The following is a 23150-nucleotide window of genomic DNA, read 5'->3' on the forward strand; positions in this document are numbered from 1 at the left end:
TCCTATGTTTCATGAGAAAACTAAACATCTGAAAAGAGATATGCATTATGTCAGAGAACAAGTTGAAGAAGATTTCCTGCGCACTCAGCATGTTTCTTCTGATCTGCAACTAGCAGATCTTCTTACTAAGTCTCTAGCCTCCAACAGACATAGTATACTGTGTTCCAAGCTTGGACTCATTAGTCAAGGTCCAGCTTGAAGGGGGAGTATAAGAATTATTTAATATTCTTTTATTATGTCAGAAAGTTGGTTACAACTAACTCTTGTATAAATAGGCTTAGTTATCATTATTACACTGTACATTTTCATTGTTTACAATTCTGTTAATGAAATACTTCCTGATTTCTCTCTCTCTCTGAATCTTCTCCTTAACCCTTACTTTTCTATACAAACCAAAAGGTTTAGAGAATTGATAATACTTCGTTTTTATTTGAGCTTCTGACTTTTAAAGAAAGCTATTAAATAATGGCGATTTTTTTTTGGTTACAAATGAGCCATATGGGCAATATAAATTACAAGTGATTGTAGGTGAGGGGATATGAACCTAGCTATGATTTATCGTATAAAGATTCTTAATGTTAACCGATAAAAATTCAATTGAAAATCAAGGTCATCTTAAAATATGTTGGAGATATTTACGTTTTAAAATGTGTTTTGGTGATATTAAAAGTCAAATGAGACAAACAAAAAGAGACGAATAGAGTATACATTAAAACTCAATATGACATATATTAATACAACAAACTAAATTAATTATTAGTTTAATGCATCGAGAGAGATATAGAGAGAAATTCTAATATAATTTGTATACATTTATTATATATCGCGCGAGAAAGTCTTTAATTTCTTTATGGCATGTATAAGTTGTCAATCTTGATACTAAGGGTCAACAACTGCCATTGTCTAAATAATAGTATCTCTAAGACTCTAACGTTAAAATGCACCTACAAAATTTCATAGTTATAGATAAGAAAAGTATAGATAACAAGATACGTAGTAATCAATAGTATAGTCGAGTACACTTGTTAACACATAATGTTTTCATGCATTAAAGGCATTAACTATATATGATATAACCCAAAATCAAAATTATCACTAAAGGCATTAATTATGATATGATATACTACATAGTACATAAACCAAAAACAAAATGGTGAGATCGAATTGGTTCCTATATATATTTATCTTAGTGTTTGGTTTGGTCTATCTTAATTGGTGTCTATATTTATATTTCTAACAATATAAAAAAAAAAAAAAAATATGCATCAAAACAAAAACAGGGTTCTCTATTGTTTGCTTATATTCGTGGTGTTTTGTAACAAGGCAATGGCAAGCGAGGATCAGAAATTTCCACCACAAACTCAGGACAGTCAACCAGGGAAACAATATTTGATGAATCCACTCCCTATTTCTGTCAATCCTCATTATATACCTTCCAAAAAGCTTCATGTAAGACTTACGTTTCATACATATTACATGTTTTATTTCTTAATAAATTTTGTTTAATGAGCCCTGATACGTAGGATTATATACAAGTATTATTCTACTTCCGTTTCATATTATGTGTAATACTTCATCCATTTCTTATTAGTTGACATGTTTCTTTAATCACGTTTGTAAATGCACAAATCCAAACGTTAATATCTTTAATTACCGATACGCAAAAATTATAAAAAGGTGATATTTTGTAAATATATACCGTGACAAATCTAACAAGACCCCATGACTATTTTTCATTACGTATAAATCACAAAACACAGTCAAAGGAGAGTGTGTGAATAGTGCTAAAGTCAAAACGTGTCAACTAAAAAAAAAACGGAGGTAGTATTTACTTAAAATAGTTGTACACATTATGTACAACAAAATGTTTTTTTTCCTTGTTTAACTTGTCAATTTTTTCTATCTATCTCCTCATCACATGCATCACTATATTTCTATATCCATTTTAGACTCACAAATAAATATTGTCTAGAAATCTGTACAAGCTAATGTTTTGCACATATATGAAAGTAAATACAGGTAGTGCAACGATGTGAATCTTCACTCGCACAAAAAAGGCTATGAGATTATCTAAGGTGCTTTTTATTTTTTCTTAATTTTTTTCCCTATCCTTTTCTTAATTTTTTAGAGGTTCAAACATAATACAGATTATATAGCCGAGTCTCGATAATAATGTGGTTATTGGATACTCCCTCCATTTTAGAATAACAGAGACCATAGCTCAACTCCCTTTAACGCATAATTTAATAGAGTAATAGGGCCATAACGTACTATTCTAATTTGCTAGTGGGTCTAGTATTTTCAATATTAGTTTATCATATAATTCAGTTGCATGTACGGATGAGTATTGAGATTTATTTTATGCCTTTTATATTACACAATATTGTACGTTTTGCCATTTTCAATAGTATCCGCCTACCTTAAATTGCTCATCCTATGTTTTATATGTATCTTTTAATTAATCATGTTGTAGTGAGCTTCCTTGACTGTAACAATATAAATCGGGTAATGATTCTGTTGATGACTTTAAATTTCTCCTCATATTGGAATGTTATTTATCAATTTAATGCTCACTATTGGTTCTTTTTAATAATGGTTAGCTAGTTCATAATTTGCTCTATGACCGACGATTACTTTATCAATGATTCTTCTTTTTTAATGGTAATCTCTGCTTATTGGTTGTTCAATTAATTTTTTTTATTTGAATGTGTTTTATTGGAGTATTTTGTTGTAGATTACTACGTGGTCGGCCGGTGGTGTCTTACCAACATTAAAATCCTGGCTCTGCCACTGACTTAGTAAAATTTAGAAAGACCTATTTTTTCACTTTCTCATTCGATGATTTCAATTGTTTCAATTCTAACAATATTCTACATAATTACATAGTATATTTTTCTCATGCGTAAGTTTGCTTTAAGAAGTGTAATTGATTTTTAAATATCTTGGTGCTAATATAGAAGTAAAAATTGTTATTACAATACATTATTGTTATTGCAGGGAAAGGTGGCATTAGTAACAGGAGGTGATTCAGGGATAGGAAGAGCAGTTTGTTACTATTTTGCACTCGAGGGTGCGACCGTGGCATTCACATATGTTAAAGGGCCGGAAGATAGAGATGCATATGATGCCTTAACTTTGATAAGAAAAGCAGCCAACGAAAATGATGCAGGTGATCCCATTGCCATTCCGGCTGAGTTTCGCCGAGGTGAAGAGGAATCCAAGTACGTGGTGGATCAGGTGGTTAGCCGCTTTGGACGCATTGACGTCTTAGTTAATAATGCAGCAGTGCAATATTATTCAAAGAGCATCGAAGAAGTAGCAGAAGAGCAGCTAAGAACGATATTTGAAATCAACTTCTTCACCTACTTTTTCCTAGCAAAGTATGGTCTTTAATACAAAATCTAACACCATATTTTTTGCGAATATGATATATATATTGGAGCTAAAATGGAAAAAAAAATATATAACACTAATTACATAAATTTGCGCGTGCTTTAGTCCTGCATTCTTAATGTTTGGGGTAAAAATTACCCCTGCCACGTGGCCTTATGAGGGACCGACACGTGTCACCCTCATACAGGCCTAGAGGGATCCAATCAGAGGATGCCACGTGGCATTGTACCCCCAATAGGGGAGCAGGTTCTCACCTGCTATAAATAGAGGAAACAACCTCATTTATGGGACATTCACAAATACAAACACGAATCCCGAGCAATATTAATTGCGGAATCTCTTTGAATCAGTGAGAAATACCTACTTACTTTCCGCACGTTTACTCATTCGGAATCATACTAACTTGATCATCGAAGGCAGAACTCCACCCAACCGGAGTTTTGTGGTTTTGCAGGTACAGAAGTCAGGCGCGCATACTCAGTATTGTAACTCTCCCGAGGGACTCTAAAAACACCCGAAACATTTGGCGCCGTCTGTGGGGAGAGTACTACTAAGATGACATCCGACACTGTACCGAATGCAGAGGGCAGCCGGCCTACGACTGACCCTGAGGTCCATACGGACCATGAAAGTGGCAGTGGTGATGACTACGAAGTCGAAACCTACATGGCCCTAGACGGGTCATTTCGTTCCAGGCGCACCCATTCCAAGGAAACAAGGGAACGGGGTCAAGACAAAGCTGGTCCCAGCAACCCAGGCGGCAAGCCTGTTGGACAACCCCAGGCGGCGGAGGGTGCTGCCCCCGTCACCAGAGACGAGCTCATGAAATTCATGACTAGTTTCAAAGGGGAAATAAAGGACATAATCAAGAAGTCAACTGGCCCAAGCAAGGGTTAGTCGACAAAGAAGTCCTCTAAGAAGAAGCAAATCAAAGACCGGGTGCCTACTCCTCACCCCAAGCCCAAGGGACGGATGGGCCCCTAATCGACCTCTCAAAACTTTGTTTCCCTGAATCAGGGCAAAGGAAGGCCATCCGGCATACACAGCCGGATGGGTCAAAGAAGACTTTCTCTGACGTCCGGATGTTCATCCAGGAGAAGAGAAGTCAGAGCATGTCTCAGTCGGCCTCCACGTCGACCTACCCAAACAGTTTCCAAAATGCTTCAATGAAGCATTCGGAGACGCAACAAGGGAGTCAATCACGCGGCGTGTCCGCACGTACTGGTACTCACGTCATCCAACAGGCTCCGTATGTGCCCCAACAGCCATACGCCCCGTATGGATCTCCATTCATGCAGTCGGCTCCCTTCGGGGGTCAGGCGGCATATCAAGTCCAGCCTATGGACTGGCAGCACCGGCTGCTAAACCTTGGGGAACAGCCTTCAGCTTTCTCCCAGGAAATAATCAAGGCGGCACAGCCTGCCAAGGTTAAAAATGTGTTGGTTGGTACCTACGACGGCACCACCAACCCGGAAGATCACCTAATGGCATACACCAACCTCATGTACCTACAGGGGTTGGATGACGCCACCTGGTGCAGATGCTTCCCGGTTACGTTGAAGGGCATAGCCTAATGATGGTTTGACAACCTGCCGGCCGGGTGCATCAATAATTTCAAGACGCTTGCATACCTGTTTGCGTCCAACTTCTCCATGAACATCCCTGCTAAAAAGACAAGTCTCGACCTAGGGGCTATACAACAGGGTGACAAGGAGGGACTTCGGTCCTATGTCAGGCGGTTCAATCTGATGAGAATTCAGATTCAGGGGCTGTCTGACGAAGTTGCATATACAGACTTCTACAAGGGTCTGAAGGATGGGTCAAATTTCAAATTTGACCTGGTCCGCAAGAGGGTAACTACCCTCCAGGAGGCACTGATGGAGGCTAAGGCCTATATACAGGCGACGGAACTCTGCGCCGTCAAGCACTCGTCGGAACCCAAGCGGTTCGAAAAGAGAGACAGCTGGCCTACCCAGCCGGCCATAAAGGAAGAAAAGAAAAGAAAAGAAGTCTGGGCAGCAGACCGCACTGGTTAGCCGTCCCAGAAGAAACAAAGAAAGTTGGAACTGTACGTCCCCAAGTACGAGTTCAACAAAGACTGCTCCTCCATCCTCATGAAGATAAAAGACCGGTTGACAATTGAGAAACCGGCTGCAATGAAGAGCTCTATCAAGGACAGAGATAAGAGCAAATACTGTCAGTTCCATTAGGATGTCGGCCGCGACACCAATGGTTGCTATAGCCTCAGGCGGCTATTGGACAGTCTGGCTGACGAGGGGGATTTGAAATCCTACCTGGTGAAGTCCAAGGGCAACCCCAAATCAAGCGGTGGTCAACCGTCCAAAAAGCCGGCTGCGAGCTCTGAAACTGATGAAGAGCACATCTTCACCATAGCAGGCGGCTTCGCAAGCGGAGGTCCTACCATCCGGAGTACTAAGGATAACATCCGAAAGCTGTCCAACCCAGAGGATGAGGGCCAGGCGTCGAAAGACACCTTCCCTGAGGTCTTCATCTCTGAGAAGGATCCGGGCATGGTCAGGCAGCCCCATGATGACCCCATTGTCATCGAATGCAAAGTTGCCAATCAACGAGTTGACCGGATTTTAATTGATACCAGGAGCTCGTCTGACCTGATCAGCTACCAGTGCTTGACGAAGCTCAAGTACAAGCTAGAAGTATGCACAAGGCTCCTCACCCCCTAGTCGGCTTTGGGGGAGGGGTAATGCATCCGGTGGGGAGGATTGACCTACCCATCCGGCTAGGGGACAAGGGGGAAGGGCGACACATGGTTGTCAAGTTTTTGGTGGTCGAGGATTTGACCGCCTACAACCTTATTCTGGGCCGTCCCACCCTCAATGAGTCAAAGACAGTCATCATCCCATCTCTTATGCTGATTAAGTTTTAGAGGGATGACGGGTCAGTGGGTGCCCTGAACGGGGATCAAAAGACAGCTAGGGAGTGCTACCTCTCAGACGTCAGGCCGACGGCTACGGCAGCCGGTCATAACGAGGAACCCATTGACCTCGATGACAAGAAAGCCGCGCCTACTCCCAAGGCAGCCGGCAAAAAGCGAAAGGCGGACCAATTGGCCCCCGCCAGAAAATAAAATAGAAATCATTGGCCGGGGAAAGTCCGGATGACTCCCGACCCCAGCCGGCTGGTGAGAGCATTGATGTCATCTTGGACGACAGCCGCCCTGACAGAACCGTCAAAGTTGGGACGGTTGCTTTTGAAAAGTTGGGAGCGGACCTGCCCCAACTTCTGAGAGAGTTCAAAGACATATTCGCCTTTGAAGTGGAGGAGATGCCAGGCGTCAGCCCGGATCTAGCCGTCCACAAGCTAGCCGTTGATCCCAAAATGAAGGCGGTTAGACAAAAGAAGAGGGATCATGGCGAGGAGAGGTCTCAGGCGGAATCCGCCGAAGTCAAAAAGCTCTTGGATGTCGGGTTCATTCGGCAATGCTACTACTTGGATTGGGTAGCAAATGTTGTCCTTGTTAAGAAGCCGAATGGTACCTGGCGGATGTGTGTAGATTACACAGATCTGAACAAGGCATATCCGAAGGATAGCTACCCACTTCCTAAGATCGAAAGCCTAATCGACTCTACAGCCAGCCATGCCTTGATGAGCTTCATGGACGCCTACTCAGGCTTCCATCAGATCCCCCTATGGAAGAAGGATCAGGAGAAGACGACATTCGTCCCTGATCAGGGGTTGTACTGCTACACGGTGATGCCGTTTGGGTTGAAGAATGCGCCTGCTACCTTCCAACAAATGATTAACACGGTTTTCATCAATCAAATTGGAAGGAATGTAGAGGCGTATATTGATGACATGATAGTCAAATCTAAGCTTCAGGCGGATCACCTCGCCGACCTCCGAGAAACCTTCACCACCCTCAGGCGGCACAAGCTCATGCTTAATCCCAAAAAGTGTGTCTTTGGTGTTGAGTCTGGGAAGTTTCTCGGATTTCTGATTGATCAAAGAGGCATAGAGGCCAATCCGGAAAAAGTACAGGCGGTGATTGACATGAAGTCACCCCGCACTGTTAAGGAGGCCTAGAAACTAACCGGTTGCCTGGCGACCTTAGGAAGATTCCTCAGCCGGTCAGGTGACAAATGCCTTTACTTCTTCCAAGTAATCAGGAAGAGGTCTAGATTTGAATGGGGAGAAGAAGTTGAGGCGGCATTTCAGAGGTTGAAGCAACACTTGCACTCTTTGCCAAGGCTAGTGAGTCCCCTGCCTAAGGAGGTTCTCTACATGTACCTAGCCGTCTCAGATCACTCCCTTAGTGTTGTTCTCCTTGCTGAGAGAGACGGCAAACAGCTCCCGGTGTATTTCATCAGCCATATACTCAGAAATGCTGAGCTCCGGTACCCAATGATCGAAAAATTTGAGCTAGCCCTTTACAAAGCAGTCAAGCAGTTAATGCCCTACTTCTTGGCTCATTCGGTGATTGTCTATGCTGATCAGCCACTCAAGCGTCCAATGACTACAATAGAGTCATCCGGCAGAATAATTAAATGGGCTGTTGAAATGCAAAGCCTGGAGATAACTTTCGAACCTAGGCGGGTAGTAAAAGGTCAGGTGTTTTTCCGACTTCATTGTTGAAATGACTAGGCCGGCGCGGCCGGAGAATACCGATCAGGTTTGGAAGTTGTTCGTAGACAGAAGTTCTACCTTGAACGGCTGTGGTGCAGGCGTAATTTGCAAATCTCCAGAAGGGGATACGTATGAATATGCACTGCGGTTCAAGTTTCAAGCTTCAAACAATGAAGCTGAGTATGTGGCCCTGTTAGCCGGTATACGCATGTGTAAGGCGGCAGGGGCAAGAAAAGTTGACGCCTGCTCGGATTCTCAATTGATCGTTAGCCAATTCAATGGTGACTATGAGGACACCCATCCGACAATGATTAAGTACCTACAGGCGGTCAAAGAAGAGGCTGGAACACTTGATGAATTTCATCTAAGTCAGGTGCCCCAGTCAGAGAACAATTAGGCGGATGCATTGTCCAAACTGGCCTCATCTGCCACATGTGAGACGCCTAGGTCAGTCTTTTGGGAAGTCATGGAAAAAAGAAGCATTGAGCATGATCCCATTGGAGTTCTTGACCGAAGCTCTACCTGGATGGACCCCATCCGGGAATTTTTGGTAGATGACACTCTGCCGGATGCCCCTTTAGAAGCGGCAACACTGAAAAAGCGGGCCCTGAGCTTCGAAATGTACAAGGGGGAACTCTTCAGAAAGGGTTACCTCCAGCCGCTGCTAAAATGTGTTATCCCTGAAAGGGGAAAAGAGGTGCTAGAGGATCTGCATGCGGGCTTTTGTGCTTCACATATAGGAGGTAGAACTCTAGCAAAGAGGACCATGCGGCAAGGCTACTTTTGGCCCACCCTTGAGGCAGACACCATGGAATTGGTGAAGAAATGTGACAAGTGCCAGAGGTTTGGCCGGCTCATACACCGTTCGGCAACAGATCTGACGGCTATCTACAACCCGGTTCCATTTGCAAAATGGGGCAAGGACGTCTTAGGTCCCTATACGCCTGCCTCAGGCGACAGAAGATATATTTTGGTGGCTGTAGACTACTTCACCAAATGGGTTGAGGCAGAGGCGGTCAAAGGCAATCAAGACAAAGGATGTCATCTCTTTCATTTGGAGGAACATTATCACCCGGTTTGGGGTTCTTATGTCTATGGTTTTTGACAACGGTCCTCAGTTTGAAACGTATGCCCTCAAGAATTGGTTGGGAGATCAGGGGATCTCACATTGTTTTGCATCTGTTGGCCGGCCCAAAGCAAACGGGTCATCTCAGACGACATAAAAAAGAAGATTGAAAGAGCTGGCGGTCTTTGGGCAGATGAGTTACCTCACGTCCTTTGGGCCATTAGAACAACTGAAAAAGGGGCAACCGGTGAAACCTCGTTTCTCATGACATATGGCAGTGAAGCCGTCTTGCCTATTGAACTTTATCAGCCAACACTCCAAGTCATGCTCTATGACGAAGAGGGTAATTGGGAGGCCATGCGTCTTGCATTGGATTCACTCCCGGAGCGCAGGGGCAATGCCGCCTTGCGTCATGAGATATGCCGTCTGAGAATGACAAGGGCTTACAACAAAAGGGTACACAAGCGGCCCCTCAAAGTGGGGGACTTTGTGTTACAAAAAATGGAAGCAACCGGTAGGGCTAATGAACAAGGAAGAGGCTAACACCTAATTGGGAAGGCCCCTACCGGATTTTTGAAGAAGTTAGAGGCGGCATCTACCGCTTGGAAACACCAGACGGCAGGTAGTTAGCCAGAACCTGGAATGTAGACAACTTGAAAAAGTACTACTTCTAAGGAGTTGTAAATATTTTTGTAAATAGAGTATATGAATGAAAAGAATGATTTATTTCAATTGTTTTAATTCTAAAGTCCTGTGTGCAATGCACAATCGGGCATCTTCTAAGTCCCATGTGCAAGGCACAACCGGGCACCAAGACCCAATTGTGCAATACACAACCGAGCACCCGTTTGCTTAAAATGAGTAAAAAGCTAAGTACCTAACTCAGCTATTTAAAGGCCTAAAGCCAACATATTTTATAACCGCCTTCTTTAACCATGAGCAGGCATCCGGCGACGCCCATCCGGGTGAATTCGTCGAAGAGAACATCTCCCTTCCGGGTGGTACATTGTTCTATGCGTCATAAAATCAAACGACTTTAACCGGTTAGGTTAAAGATAAACCATGGTCGTTCGAATGACCTATCGCAAACAAGATACGCTCGGCTATTGCCCCAAGGCAATACCGACGGGGAATTAAATCTTGTTAAGCAGCCGGCTTTTGCCCAAAAGCACTACAGCCGGCCCCTGCTTCTATGCTTAAGTTCAACCCTAATTGACTTCAAAGTTATACCTCAGTAATTGTAACCGACTATTGCCCCAAGGCAATACAGCAGGAGAATTACACCATAGGCTACAACCTGTTATTGCCCCAATGTAGTACAGACGGTGATATTGACCTTGATCAGCAGCCAACTTTTGCCCAAAGGCACCCCAGCCGGCTCAAGCTCCATGCATAAGGTCAGACCCTGTTGACCTCAGCATCCGCCTGGCTATTGCCCCAAGGCAATACAGGTGGCATTCTTTGGAAGAAAGCACTACAGCCGGCTACGAAGTTAGAAACAAGGCCAGAACCTTGTCTCATACCTAGCAAAGGTTTGAATAGCATACGTCCGGTCCTAGGCCGCCTGCATGCAGCTGGGCAAGCAAGCACTCAGCCTGATTAAGCCAAGTGATAATTTGTAGTCGGGGAAGCGAGTACTCTGAGCTGGGGTAAGCCAGCCCAGCTGGTAATCCTGCTATAAAATGGTCAAGGACCTCCTATTCATACACCCGGATGATTATGGACGGCTGCCTGCTTAGGGTTGGTAACTAAGCAAACAGCCATCCAGGGGCAGGCAGAGGCAAAGGAGTCGGCATATCACTATTTCATGCAAAGCAAATTGAAAACTTGCAAAAACAAAAATTAATTTGAGATGAAGTGACAAAGCAAACCGATCCAGTCGGCATATATAAAAATTTGTTCAAATTTGTTCAAATGTTACCCGGACCCTTGTCGGAAAAAGTGATACAGAAAAGTACACGGCATGCAGGCCGGAAAGGATTGGATAACGTAAAGCTTAAGACTGAGCCGGGCCCTTGGAGGCGACCTCCGAAGCAGGAAGGGGGGCGATCTCTCCTTAATCCTCAACTTAGGGCTCCTCCCCTCCGTCCGAGCCGATCTCCGCCTGCAAAGCTTCGATCTGCTTCTTAACCCACTCCTCATATGGCTCCAGAGCCGGCTGCTTCGTCTCTTGGGCTTCAATGGCAAGATCGGCATATTTGTAGGCGAGCTCCAGACGGCATAGTCCGTGTCCGGATATACCAGGGACCAAGCCATATGCATACGGTTGGCACAATCTTGCTCATTCTCTTCAATGAGCCGGCTCTGTTCTACTTCCAAGGTGGTTTGGAAGTTCTGGCTGGCTGAAGCCGCCTCCTTCTTCTAACGGATGTTTTTAGTCAGCAACAAATTATTCTCCTTCCTGGTTAGTTCCAGGAGTTTGAGAGAATCAGACGTGTTCTTCACCTCCTCTTCTGCATTTTCCTTCTCTATTTGAAGGTTGTGGAGCTTGGTTTGAGCCTCGTTGAGGGACTTTTGGAGCGTTTTGATGGAGTTCGCCTGTTTCATGATTATGCTTTTAGTTTCTAATTCATGCACGATCATGGAATATTGGGCAATGTTATGAGCATCAGAAGCATCCCGTTTAGTCCGTCTTACCTCATCTTGCTTGCGGGCGTAGGCCTTCTTGAGCCCCTCCACGCGAAGCATGGACTGCAAAGACCCAAACGGTGTTAAAAGGGTCAAACGACATAATACCTTGGAAAATTCAGTTAAAAAAAAATCCATACCTCAGCCAGGCTGACCATGACCCGGTCAACATTGAAGGTATTGATCCTTGGGATCGCCTCCTTCTCCTCCCTGGGGACGGCCTTCAGCATGGGTCAGGCGTACTGCTGTACATCCGGCCAGCGAGGGGAGAGATCTGCACCAGAAAGAGATGGTGAAAAAGCAACATACTTCCCTCCTATTGACTGCCGGCTGCCTGAAGAGTCTTCTGGCTGGAGATGGGAGTGCGACTTGACCCGCATGGGCTTGCCAAGCAAAGAAGGGTTGAAGGGATCTATTGTACGTTGAGAGATTGGGTGAGGGTCATAACTGCCCTCAGCCGGCACAGAGGCGCCGGATGCCCTAGGCGGTGCAGCCCCCCTAGATTCTTCCGGAACATCCGGCTGCCTGGCGGTTAGATAGAACCCCAGACCTGTGTTTTTGACAGACTTCCCCCTAACCGTCAGTCGGCTGGGTACTGTCTGGGAGGAGGTCTTCCTCGCCTTATTTTGGGTGGCCGGCTCCTCCCCCGGCTGGGGTCGGATAAGCTTTGTAAGGGAGCGAGGCGCCTTGCCCCCATCCTGAACCAAAAAGCAAGTACAAAAGTCAACCGGTAAGAAGTTTAAAAAATATGAAATTAGGAAGCAGGCGTATGTACCTTATCTTTTGTCGCTAGGGCAGCTTTTTTCTTCTCCGCATTTTCTCTGCGGATGTCGGCGGCAGACTTAGCCGGTGTCTTGTCTGTGGGCAACATTGCTAAAGCTCTCACTGCAGAAATGAAACCGTCTGGTTAGAAAGAGTGATTAAGGGCAAGATAAACATAAAATATATACAAGCGACATAATTGGACCAAGCACTTACGACCTACGTTTCTTAAACTGGGTGCTTAGCTTACATGCGGATAAAAACGCCTCATCTCGAAGGAACTCGTGTTTTGGCACCCAATTCTCGGGCACGCTTATTAGTTCTCCGGTTGAGAATGCAGTTGTGATTTGTTCAAAAAACCCCGCCTCTATTATTCTCTCGTAGTCCTGATCCGGGACACGAGGCTTGTTACATTTGTGGCCCCCAGAAGTTCGGGCTTCCGGTTATAGGTCCTATACTCTCGATTTTCCTCTTTGGTGGGAGCAGAAACCAGATAGAACCGTTTCTTCTAGTCTGAGCACTTGGACGGTTTGTCCAGGGTCATCAGTATTGGGGGTAGGTATAAGCGTATACCAGGCTCTCCACCCGCTTGGGCTTCGACTTAAATAGTGCATATGGACGAAGGCCTCCTAGCCGGGGTTAATGTTCTGCATCTCGCAGGCTGCAATATAGCCTAAGATGTTAACCCAATAGTTGGGGGTTAACTGCCAAATTTCCAGACCATACCCTCGAAGGATGGCCTTGATGGTGTTGTGTAGAGGAAAGCGAAGACCGGCTAGAAACGCCTCCTCATAGCAGCTGAAGTACCCGTTTGCATTCGGCTGATTATCTTCCCAGACTATTGTGCCCATCTCAGGCGGCACGATAATTTTCCAATCTGTTCCTAGACGCCGCATGCGGACGAAGTCCCCTAGGTTTCTGGCCATGTTGGCCCTGTCTTTGGCAGAGACGGCGATAAGGAAGGGATCGCCCTTATTATTCCATGTGGGTCACTCCTCCTCCTCGCTATCTACGACCGGCGTAAGATAGCTGTCGCTACTGCCTTGCTCGGAGTTTGATGAGGAGGCGGTCTCCTCATTGTTCTCAGTACCATAAGGTTCTCCCCTCTCAACCCTATAGGGAGAGGCGGTGCCTTCGCCACCTTCCTTATTTAACCCCAGGATTCCATCACTGGGAGTGCTGGGGTGCCATGCGGGGATCCCCCCGTCATCTCAGCCTGATTAGAGTCAGGCGGTAATTCTTCAGAGGTTTCCCCTCTATACTTTGGATCAACGGCTGTTTTCCTAGTTCGAGCCATTGCGTCCTGCACAGAGACAAAGACGGTCGGTTTTGGAGATGAATAAGAGAGTCCCAGTACCCAGAGGTGGCACCCCCAGTCCTAGACTCAGCCGTACCAGGAGACCGGCTGACCTCTAAATCGTGGTGTGCCGTGTGTGTGTTGGGTGAATCCATTATTCTAACAACTTATACAGCTAGAAAAACTTAGAAACTTCAAGAAACAAGGAGCAGAGGCGGTACCTTGTAGTTGGAAGAAGTAGTAAACTAAAGAGGCTAGTGATTATTAACGAAGATACCCAAGACGGTATCACTTTGAACAAACTGCAAATTGGCAAAAGAAAGCAAGTTATTTACCAATGTTGCTCAAAGATACCACAAGCGGAAGAAACCGGCTGTGGCTGTACTGAAATTTGTACAGAAAATAATTGGTCTGGAGTTTTTAGGAAAAGTTTCCCAAAGACCCCCCAGGCGGTGCAATACCGGCTGAGGATTATCACAAACAACTCATGAAGAAAATTGTACGGAAATATCGCAGACGGTAAAGAACCGGCTGCGCATCCGTTAAAACAATTAATCAAGAGGCTGTTCAAAGATACCCCAGACGGTATGAGACCGGCTGAGGTGTCAGCGAAGCAGTTTAGTAGAAAGAAATTGCTTACATATACCCCAGACGGTGTGAGACTGGCTGAGGGGACAACAAAGCAATTCAAAAGAAAATTTTTATTGAAGATACCCCACATGGTATAAACCGGCTGTGGGTCTATTGAATGCAATTCACCATGAAGTTGCTTGAAGATACCCCAGACGGTATAAACCGGCTGAGGGTCTATTTAATGCAATTCACAATAAAATTGCTTGAAGATACCCCAGACGGCATAAACCGGCTGAGGGTCTATTGGATGCAATTCATCATGAGATTGCTTGAAGAAGCTCTAAACGGCATAAGACCGGCTGCAACTTTATCAAAAATTAAGATGAAGAAACTGACAAGGTCAGAATGATACCTTAGTGAGGCGGGCAAAAGAAACCACTCCATCGGTATCCGGATGTATTGGAATTGAAGGTTGTTTGCAAGAAAGAGCAGCCGGGATCAGAAACTCTCTCTTTTTCTCTCATGGAATTTTCTCTCTAAATATTAGCAAAGTGAGGAATGAGAGAAGGGAGGTTCCTATTTATAGGAAATCTTAGAAGGCGAACCATCACCTTCCCTCCCCTCAAGCAATTTCAAAATTCTAAATAAAAAAATGGAGGGAAGGAGGCGAACCGTTGCCTTCCCGCATGGTGACAAGTGTCACAGGTGCCACGTGGCAAGCCACGTCACACCTGTGAGGGGCAAATGTTTGGGGTAAAAATTATCCCTGCCACGTGGCCCAATGAGGGACTGACACGTGTCACCCTCATACAGGCCTAGAGGGATCCAATTAGAGGATGCCACGTGGCATTGTAACCCTAATGGGGGAGCAGGTTCTCACCTGCTATAAATAGAGGAAACAACGTCATTTATGGGACATTCACAAATACAAACACGAATCCTAAGCAATATTAATTGCGGAATCTCTCTGAATCAATGAGAAATACCTACTTACTTTCTGCACGTTTACTCATCCGGAAACATACTAACTTGATCATCGGAGGCGGAACTCCACCCAACCAGAGTTTCGTTTTTTTGCAGGTACAGAAGTCAGGCGCGCATACTCAGTATTGTAACTCTCCCGAGGGACTCTATAAACACCCGAAACACCTAAATTTATACAAAAGTAGGAAATATCTTCATTGCTTATTCATACCCCTAAAAGCTACATATAACATTTCACATTTTTTTTTCTTTTTTTTTACCAGTTCATATAAGTAATAATTTTGACACTACTCAATCACACTTTTATTTGATGATTTTTAAATACTCCTTCCATTTTTTTTAAAAAAGTTAGAGTTCCTCTTTTGGAAACCTTTACAATTTTATAATGCTTTACCCAGTAATGATCTTCACTCACTCTTAGACCCCAGTCACTTCACCTTATTTTTGATGAAGTAAAATTATTTTTGCTGAACTAAATTTATTTTTACTGAACTGAAATTATTTTTACTGAACTGAAATTATTTTTACTGATTTTCAGTTATATTTTTTATTTAAAGTTACTAATTTTTACTGAACTGAAATTATTGTTATTGAATATTTTTTTTAAGGTGAAGCGAACGGTGCCTTACTTTATCATTTTTCATTCCTCACTCCCTCTCACACCACTTTACTTTTCAATAACATAATAACTCAATATCATTTCTTACAATTTTTTTTAATTACCTTATCTACCCTAATAACATCGTATTTTATTAAATTTCCTAAAACTCCGCGGAATCCCAACTCTAGCTTTTTCTTAAAAAAAAGGAGGGATTATTAGGAAAAAAAGGCCAATATAATTTGATGATGCAATGTGTTGATTTATACAGACATGCACTAAAGCACATGAAAGAAGGAAGCAGTATCATCAACTCAGCTTCTGCTGTAGCATACAAGGGTGAACCTACACTTCTTGACTACACTTGCACCAAAGGAGCTATCGTCACCTTCACTAGAAGCCTTGCCCTCCAACTCATCGAACGAGGAATCCGAGTGAACGGGGTAGCACCAGGCCCCATCTGGACTCCCCTTCAAGTTGCTGCGTATCCTGTAGAAAGGGTTGTCATTTTTGGCTCACAAGCCCCGGTGGATAGAGCAGCACAACCGTTTGAAGTTGCACCATCCTATGTCTTTCTTGCTAGTAATGAATGTTCATCCTACTTCACCGGCCAATTCCTCCACCCTAATGGTACGTTGTGCTAATTCCATCCACCAATCATTCTAATCAATGTTATATATATACTTCCTTTGTTTTCTTAGATGCATCACTTTTGAATTTGCGGACTTCTAGACAATTTTTAGAGTAGCTAGAGAAAGTTAGAGAGGAAAAATAAAGATAACTCATGTGATATAAGAGAGAATGAGAAAATTTAATCAATTTATCAACTAAAATAGAAAGTGATAGAAGCGTCTAAATTGAAACTTTCATTTATAGAAAGTGAATGATGCATCTAAAAAAACGGAGGGAGTATATGTTTGTTACAAATGAAATTTGATTTGTACTGTATATAAGAAGGTTTCTTAGCTAACTATCTAATTGGTGTTTCAGGTGGAATGATTGTAAACACCTAATCCGACTATGCTCGTTGAGAAATATAAAACACAAGATATATTACGCCTATGTTTATGCTTGTTAATCATGTATAGTACCAGCCATAAGTTACCAAGGCACCATCTCAGGCTATATTAGGCCTCAGCATTAAAAAGCACACCAACGTATATTACTCCTTGTCCAGCAAGCAACAACTTTTCCTTGTATTTGTATTCTTCATGTATGATTGGTGTTAAGTCCCAATGTATATGGAGGCCCTATGCGATTAAGAATAAATTGGGTCCTTTTTCAATTTATAGTATAAAATAAATTAATTAATTAAATGCGACTTTTCAACAATCATAATTGCTCTCGCCAAAACAAAATAAAATTTAAAAATTAAAAACAATCACAATTGCTAGCAAATTGAGGATGATTTATTAAGTTTGTTAAGTTTTTAAAGGTTGATACCCAAAGAATAAGATCAAACCCAGGGCTCCAAAAAAAATTACGCAGACAATAATCGAACCCAGGTTGCTTATAAACATTCTAAAGCATTAGATCATTGAGCTACACTCCAATATTTTCAAATATTGATAACTGGATTTTTATATTTTGCAACTGATTTGAGGCCCCATTAGCATATGGACCCTATGCAGTAGCTCATCCTGCAGGTCGTGCCGGTTGGTGTTCCATGTGTACGATTATTACTTATCGATGATTTTCTATGAAATAAGTCTTAGTAGTTTAAGGCACCTTTTTATTTTATTTTTGGCACGAAAAACTCTGAGACGACACTACTTGGATCTCTCAATAAGACTAAGGTTATTCATCAATCAAAACCTTGATTGAACAAAAGATCTAAAAATTAATTCAACGCTTGGTCACAGCATCATATTAATGTTGATAGGATCGAAATAACTAGACTAGACCAAAAAATAAAATAAAAAACTGATACCGACAAACTATAATTTTTAATTATTTTTTTATTTTTTTTATTTTTTTTTTGAAACAACTGTAATTTTACTTTTTGTGATTGTTAAACGGATGGATTATAAAGTTCAAAACTCAAGCTTTCATGAAACATCCATTCTATTACAAATACTTCGTATTTGACTAGAAATAGTACCTTTCACCAGTTGTCAAGTACTTATAGTTTGCATTTGTTTTAAAACATCGATCTTCTTCAGGGCGATGAATCCAACTTTGCTTCGTCAACCATTTAAAACACGCTTTCATGTCTTAATGTAGAAACATTGATTTTATTTTTATTTTTTATTATTTTTTTTTTCTTTTTCTTTTTTTGGGTTTACTACGTAAATGGTTTTTTCACATCTTTGGTCTTCGGTCCTCAACTATCATAATCGCAGTTTTGGAAATATTTGATGTGTTTTAGCCGTTTGTTGAATTGCGTTTACAACCTATTGGAGTTGACACATGCAGTTCAGTGATCAAGATTTTCTAATAAGATACATAAAATTATGTAGTCGGGCAAGTCTCAACCTAGCACGATGCACGGATTACTAATTATACTAATTAATTCGCTTTTTAGGGACAATTTAATTTTGCATAGTCAACAGTTTAATTAGCATAGACTGCATTTATTTTTACAAAGATTAAACTTAGTTTAAGCATAAAATGTACGAGTACTAATTTTACAATCTTCTTACTCATCAATCGTTTTCTGTCAATGAATATTTCACAAACTATTGATGTGTATATATATTATTATTAAATAGAAACCCGGCGATGCACGGTTTGTTTGTATTTTTTTCAAACAAAATATTTTACTAAATATATATTTTTCTCATAAATTTTGTGATATTCGCTTGTTAACTACTGATTTTTTTTTATTATGAAATGAATTATTAATTTTGTTTTTCATATTTAGATAAAAAGTCCTAATATAAAAAGATAATATTTTATTTCGCAAATTTTCATATGTGACTAGTCACACCGTGTTGCCGGGATTACTTGGTGAGGTTACTCGGTTGGTCAAGGGTTACTTAATCGATCAGGGGTTACTTGGACGTTCAGGGGTTACTCGGTCAGTGTTTTTGTGTCTCTCAGCCAGCCACACGATATAGCCAGTCACACAGAAAACCCATTGATTTTATTTTTATAATTAATATAAAATTTTAGATCTAAAATAAATTGCAATTCTTTTTTAATTGGCTAAAATATATCAATTGTCTATATTACGCTCTGATAAATTTTTAATTATTATTATATTCCTACGTAGCGCTTTAAAAAAACTAATCTTACATGGCATAATCCTATTGTAGCGTTATAAAAATATTAATCCTATGTGGCTTTTTAATTTTTTTTTAATTATAATCTTACGTAACATTTTAAAATAAACTAATCTTACGTGGCATAATCCGATTGTAGCATTTTAAAAATATTAATCCTTCGTGGCGCTCTAATATTTTATTTAAAAATTAAAATCCTATGTGGCGCTCTAAAAACACGGGAAAAAACTCCCCTTTATATATATATACTAGTTCGGTGCCCCGTGAGATACCTGAGTTGTTTATTGAATTTTAAGATAATTTTTTAAAAATCTATATACCAAGTTTTAAAATATATTATTGATACAAAAGTAGTTAGGAACTGATGTGATTTTTATAACTATTTAAATAACGTAGTAGGCTTGTAATGACTAATAATAATATTGGTGAAGATGTACAATAAAAAAAATTATAAAAAAAATAAATAAAACAAACAAAGTAAGCTTGAAATATCAGAAATTTGTAAAAAAATAAATTAAACAAAAAAAATTGTTCTAAGCCCGTTGGGTTTACTCGAACTTTGGGCTAGCGTTGAACATTTCTTGACCTATGAACCGAAGTGACTCGACCTTAAATGACTTGTATTCTGACCCAATTGACGGGTCTACATACAATAATAAAATCATATTAGATTGTGAAGTATTTTATTTCAATCGATTAGAATATACTATAAACGAATGTTGTACGTTTTGAACTACTTCTTTCGCTCCAAAAAAATTATGATATAAAAATAAATTTATATGATATATTATTTAATTGTTGTCTACGTGGCGCAACATTTGGTGATATGTTAAAACGCCAAGTGTCGTTTTCTCGTGTTCAGGCTAAACTTATAATTTATTTTGTACTTGTGAAATATTGGTATTTTATCGGAAATAAAACTCTAAACCAACAATTTTATCCTATTAATCTATCCAAATTTTATTGAAAACAAAAATCTATATAAACTTTTTTATCCTACAAAATCTATCCCAATTTTCATCCTATTATAAAAAAAAAACTTTTTTATTCCTGAAAAATATATCCAAATAAATCCTACGTGTCATACTACTTTTTAATTGTTGCCTACGTGACACGACACTTGGAAAAAAGTTGAAACGTTAAGTGTCGCTATTTCGTGACCTAGCTAAAACTTTAGCTTTATATATTAGTAACTAGTTTTGTGCCCGCGCGATGCCCAGATTGTTGATAAAATTTTAGGATAAACATTTTCGCTTGAATATTTATTAGTACGGTCATGTAATCCCTTTTGATAATGTAGGATATTTAGACATACGATATCCTATCGCTTATTTATTGAATAGTGTACTTTTTGTAATTTTGTTTGTAAATAGATATCTATGTTATTATTGACTTGAAATTATTGTTATTGAACTTAAATTATTTTTACTGAAGTGAAAGTATTTTTACCAAACCAAAATTTTTTTTACTTGTTAAAAATTATTTTTGTTGATTCTCTATTATTTTTTTACTAAATTAAATATATTATAAATAGATCTTATTTTAAAGAAATTTTTGAAAGGAATTTTATGATGGAAATAAAACCGAGTTATAGGATATTTATTAAAAGTTATGATTAATTTTGCATATATGAAATATAAGAAGTACAGTGATAATAAAACTCTATACAACATTTTTATCTTAAAAAATCTATCCAAAAATCGCTTACTTAGCATCATATGTGTCACACTAAAACCTATTTATTGCTTATATGGCGCGACACTTGGCGAAAAATTGAAATGTCAAGTGTCGCTGTCTCGTGGCCTGGCTGCGAGACCGACTTTATTAATTAGTGATTTGATATTACATTTGACATAAACTATACTTAAGTGAACTATAATATCATTTTATTCATCAATAAATATTACATTTGATTTTCTTAATAACTTTTAATGGTACTAGTTATCATTGCTCTACTACTAATATCATTATAAATAAACTTCTACGTTTAATATCCACTATGCTTCTCAATAATATTTGTTAATTAGAGAGTTTTGACCAATGAGATGGTTATGTGTAAGACCGGACTCGCTATGAGTCCAATGTGTCGACAATAATAATCTAATACCTGACAATAATAATTTGATACCTGACATTAATATTTTTGGGGCTTATTCACTTTCACAGCTCTATTAATCTCTTTTGATTACTTATTCTCTATAGTTTCATTCAATTCAACCTTGTAATTTCTTCTTCTTTGACTTATCATCTTTAGACCCATCGACGGCATCAGCGGCAGTAGCGGAGAAGTGGGTAAAACCCAGTGAGCGCCATAGAGGATGGATGTGGGTTGGACGTGGAGGAGTGTGACGAAGTCGGAGGGACGAAGGTAGTTTTGGACGGCCCATTGAACAGCGAAGGCGCTCTCGTCGCTGAGATCGACGGGAATTGCGATTTTCCTGTGGGGTTTTTCACTGGCGGCGGAAGTGGTGGTGGAGGAAGACGGTGGTAGTGGGTAACGAGATGATGATGGTTGGATTTCGATGGAAATTGGAGCGTCGAGATTTGGTTTTGATGGTGAACTCATTTTAGTGAGAGTTGATGAGTTAATGAATGGTGTTGTGAGTGTTGGCGGCAGACTCACGGTGAGTTTGTCTCACCCAAAACTTTACCTTTGACCAATAGATGAACACAATTAGTAATGAAATCTCAAGCGCTTATCATTTTCGACTTTATCAAGGTACTTAATCTCAAGTATTTTGCTCTTGAGGACCTTCATGAACTAGTCTAAGGAATTATGAAAAGCTTTACTTCACTTTGAATTTCTCTACCTTCCTTATGTTAATAATAATAATTTCAAAAGAATTTCTATACCTTTAACTCTCTACCTGTGACTACCCTTCATATTATAGGTTGCTTCTAAACAATACATCTTGCTCTTTTAAGTAGCAAATATTACAAATTTACAACTATTGCTTTAAATGTGGCTAAACTAAAAGTTACATTATTGTGCTTTTCATCAAACTAAGGTGGGACTACTTTATCGTATTAAGGACTTGTATGTATTTCTTCCCTACCAATGTTATTTTGCCAATCCTATATAAGATACAAGGTTTTTAGTGAATTTTTTTTTTATGCAGAATTTTTTGATACATTTGGTTGTATATGCATATCAGTATATGACGCATCCTAATGTACAAAAATGTCAAATAGGTATATTCCAAAGATAAAGTTCTTTCCTGCTTCAAAATTCTCTAGGTAGTCAAGGACTAATTATCCATTAGCTACTCCTTTTATGTGACCTTTATCCATGATGGAGCTACTATTATTGTTGTATTTGCCACATGGATTATGACAATAGCAATAGGTTCATCTTTTAATATATTGCTAAGAAGTGGTTGAAATAATATTGATAGGCAATGTAGAAAAATCCATATAGCCCTTGCCCTAGTAGGATCCTTAAAATTTCTTTAATTTGTAGGATATATATAGGATCTTTACTTTTACTAAATCTTATATAATAAAAATTAGAAAATTCATGATAAAAACACAAACAAATTCATGTAATTAATGTTTACTGATTTATAATATTTCTTTTTAAATATCTTAAATATGTATATAATCCTTAGGCTATATTTATCATTTTCCTTGTTCTTAGCATAGAAAATAAATATACATCTTAAAATCAATTTGTGAACCAAAATCTTTTTTCGTTGATCCTCCACAAGATATTATTAAATCTCATAGCTACCCTCACCCGTTTTTATTTATTTATTTATTCGTTATGTTATCAATAAACAGAATATAATGGGACAAAAGTTTATATAAAAAAATAAATAATAATAATAATAATAATAATAATAATAATAATAATAATAATAATAATAATAATAATAATAATAATAATAATAATAATAATAATAATAATGGGACAAAAATAGCAAAATCAATGAGATGATCAAATTAATATTAGTCATGCATTTAAGATTTTGGGAGGTATTGAATTTGAGACCATTATTATTTGCCATATAACTAAAGCTCACT

The 23150-nt window shown here is 40.0% G+C and overlaps 1 protein-coding gene across 1 annotated transcript; it reads left to right on the top strand.

The window, feature by feature from the left end:
* Positions 1-1169: 1169 nt before the first annotated feature.
* LOC110716066 (glucose and ribitol dehydrogenase-like) lies at positions 1170-17219 on the top strand. The gene is made up of 4 exons (XM_021894703.1): positions 1170-1449; positions 2998-3380; positions 16175-16533; positions 16894-17219. Exons 1-4 carry the CDS (start codon positions 1261-1263, stop codon positions 16914-16916), a joined length of 954 nt encoding a protein of 317 aa, XP_021750395.1. The 5' UTR covers positions 1170-1260; the 3' UTR covers positions 16917-17219.
* Positions 17220-23150: the final 5931 nt, after the last annotated feature.

This window comes from Chenopodium quinoa, unplaced genomic scaffold (genome assembly GCF_001683475.1).
Source record: "Chenopodium quinoa cultivar QQ74 unplaced genomic scaffold, ASM168347v1, whole genome shotgun sequence".
Classification (NCBI taxonomy): Eukaryota; Viridiplantae; Streptophyta; class Magnoliopsida; order Caryophyllales; family Amaranthaceae; genus Chenopodium; species Chenopodium quinoa.

Coding starts and splice junctions, on each gene's coding strand:
- LOC110716066 (XM_021894703.1), top strand. CDS start 1,261: ATGCATCAAAACAAAAACAGGGTTCTCTATTGTTTGCTTATATTCGTG. Junction 1,450..2,997: donor TACCTTCCAAAAAGCTTCAT/GTAAGACTTACG, acceptor TTGTTATTGCAG/GGAAAGGTGGCATTAGTAAC. Junction 3,381..16,174: donor ACCTACTTTTTCCTAGCAAA/GTATGGTCTTTA, acceptor TGATTTATACAG/ACATGCACTAAAGCACATGA.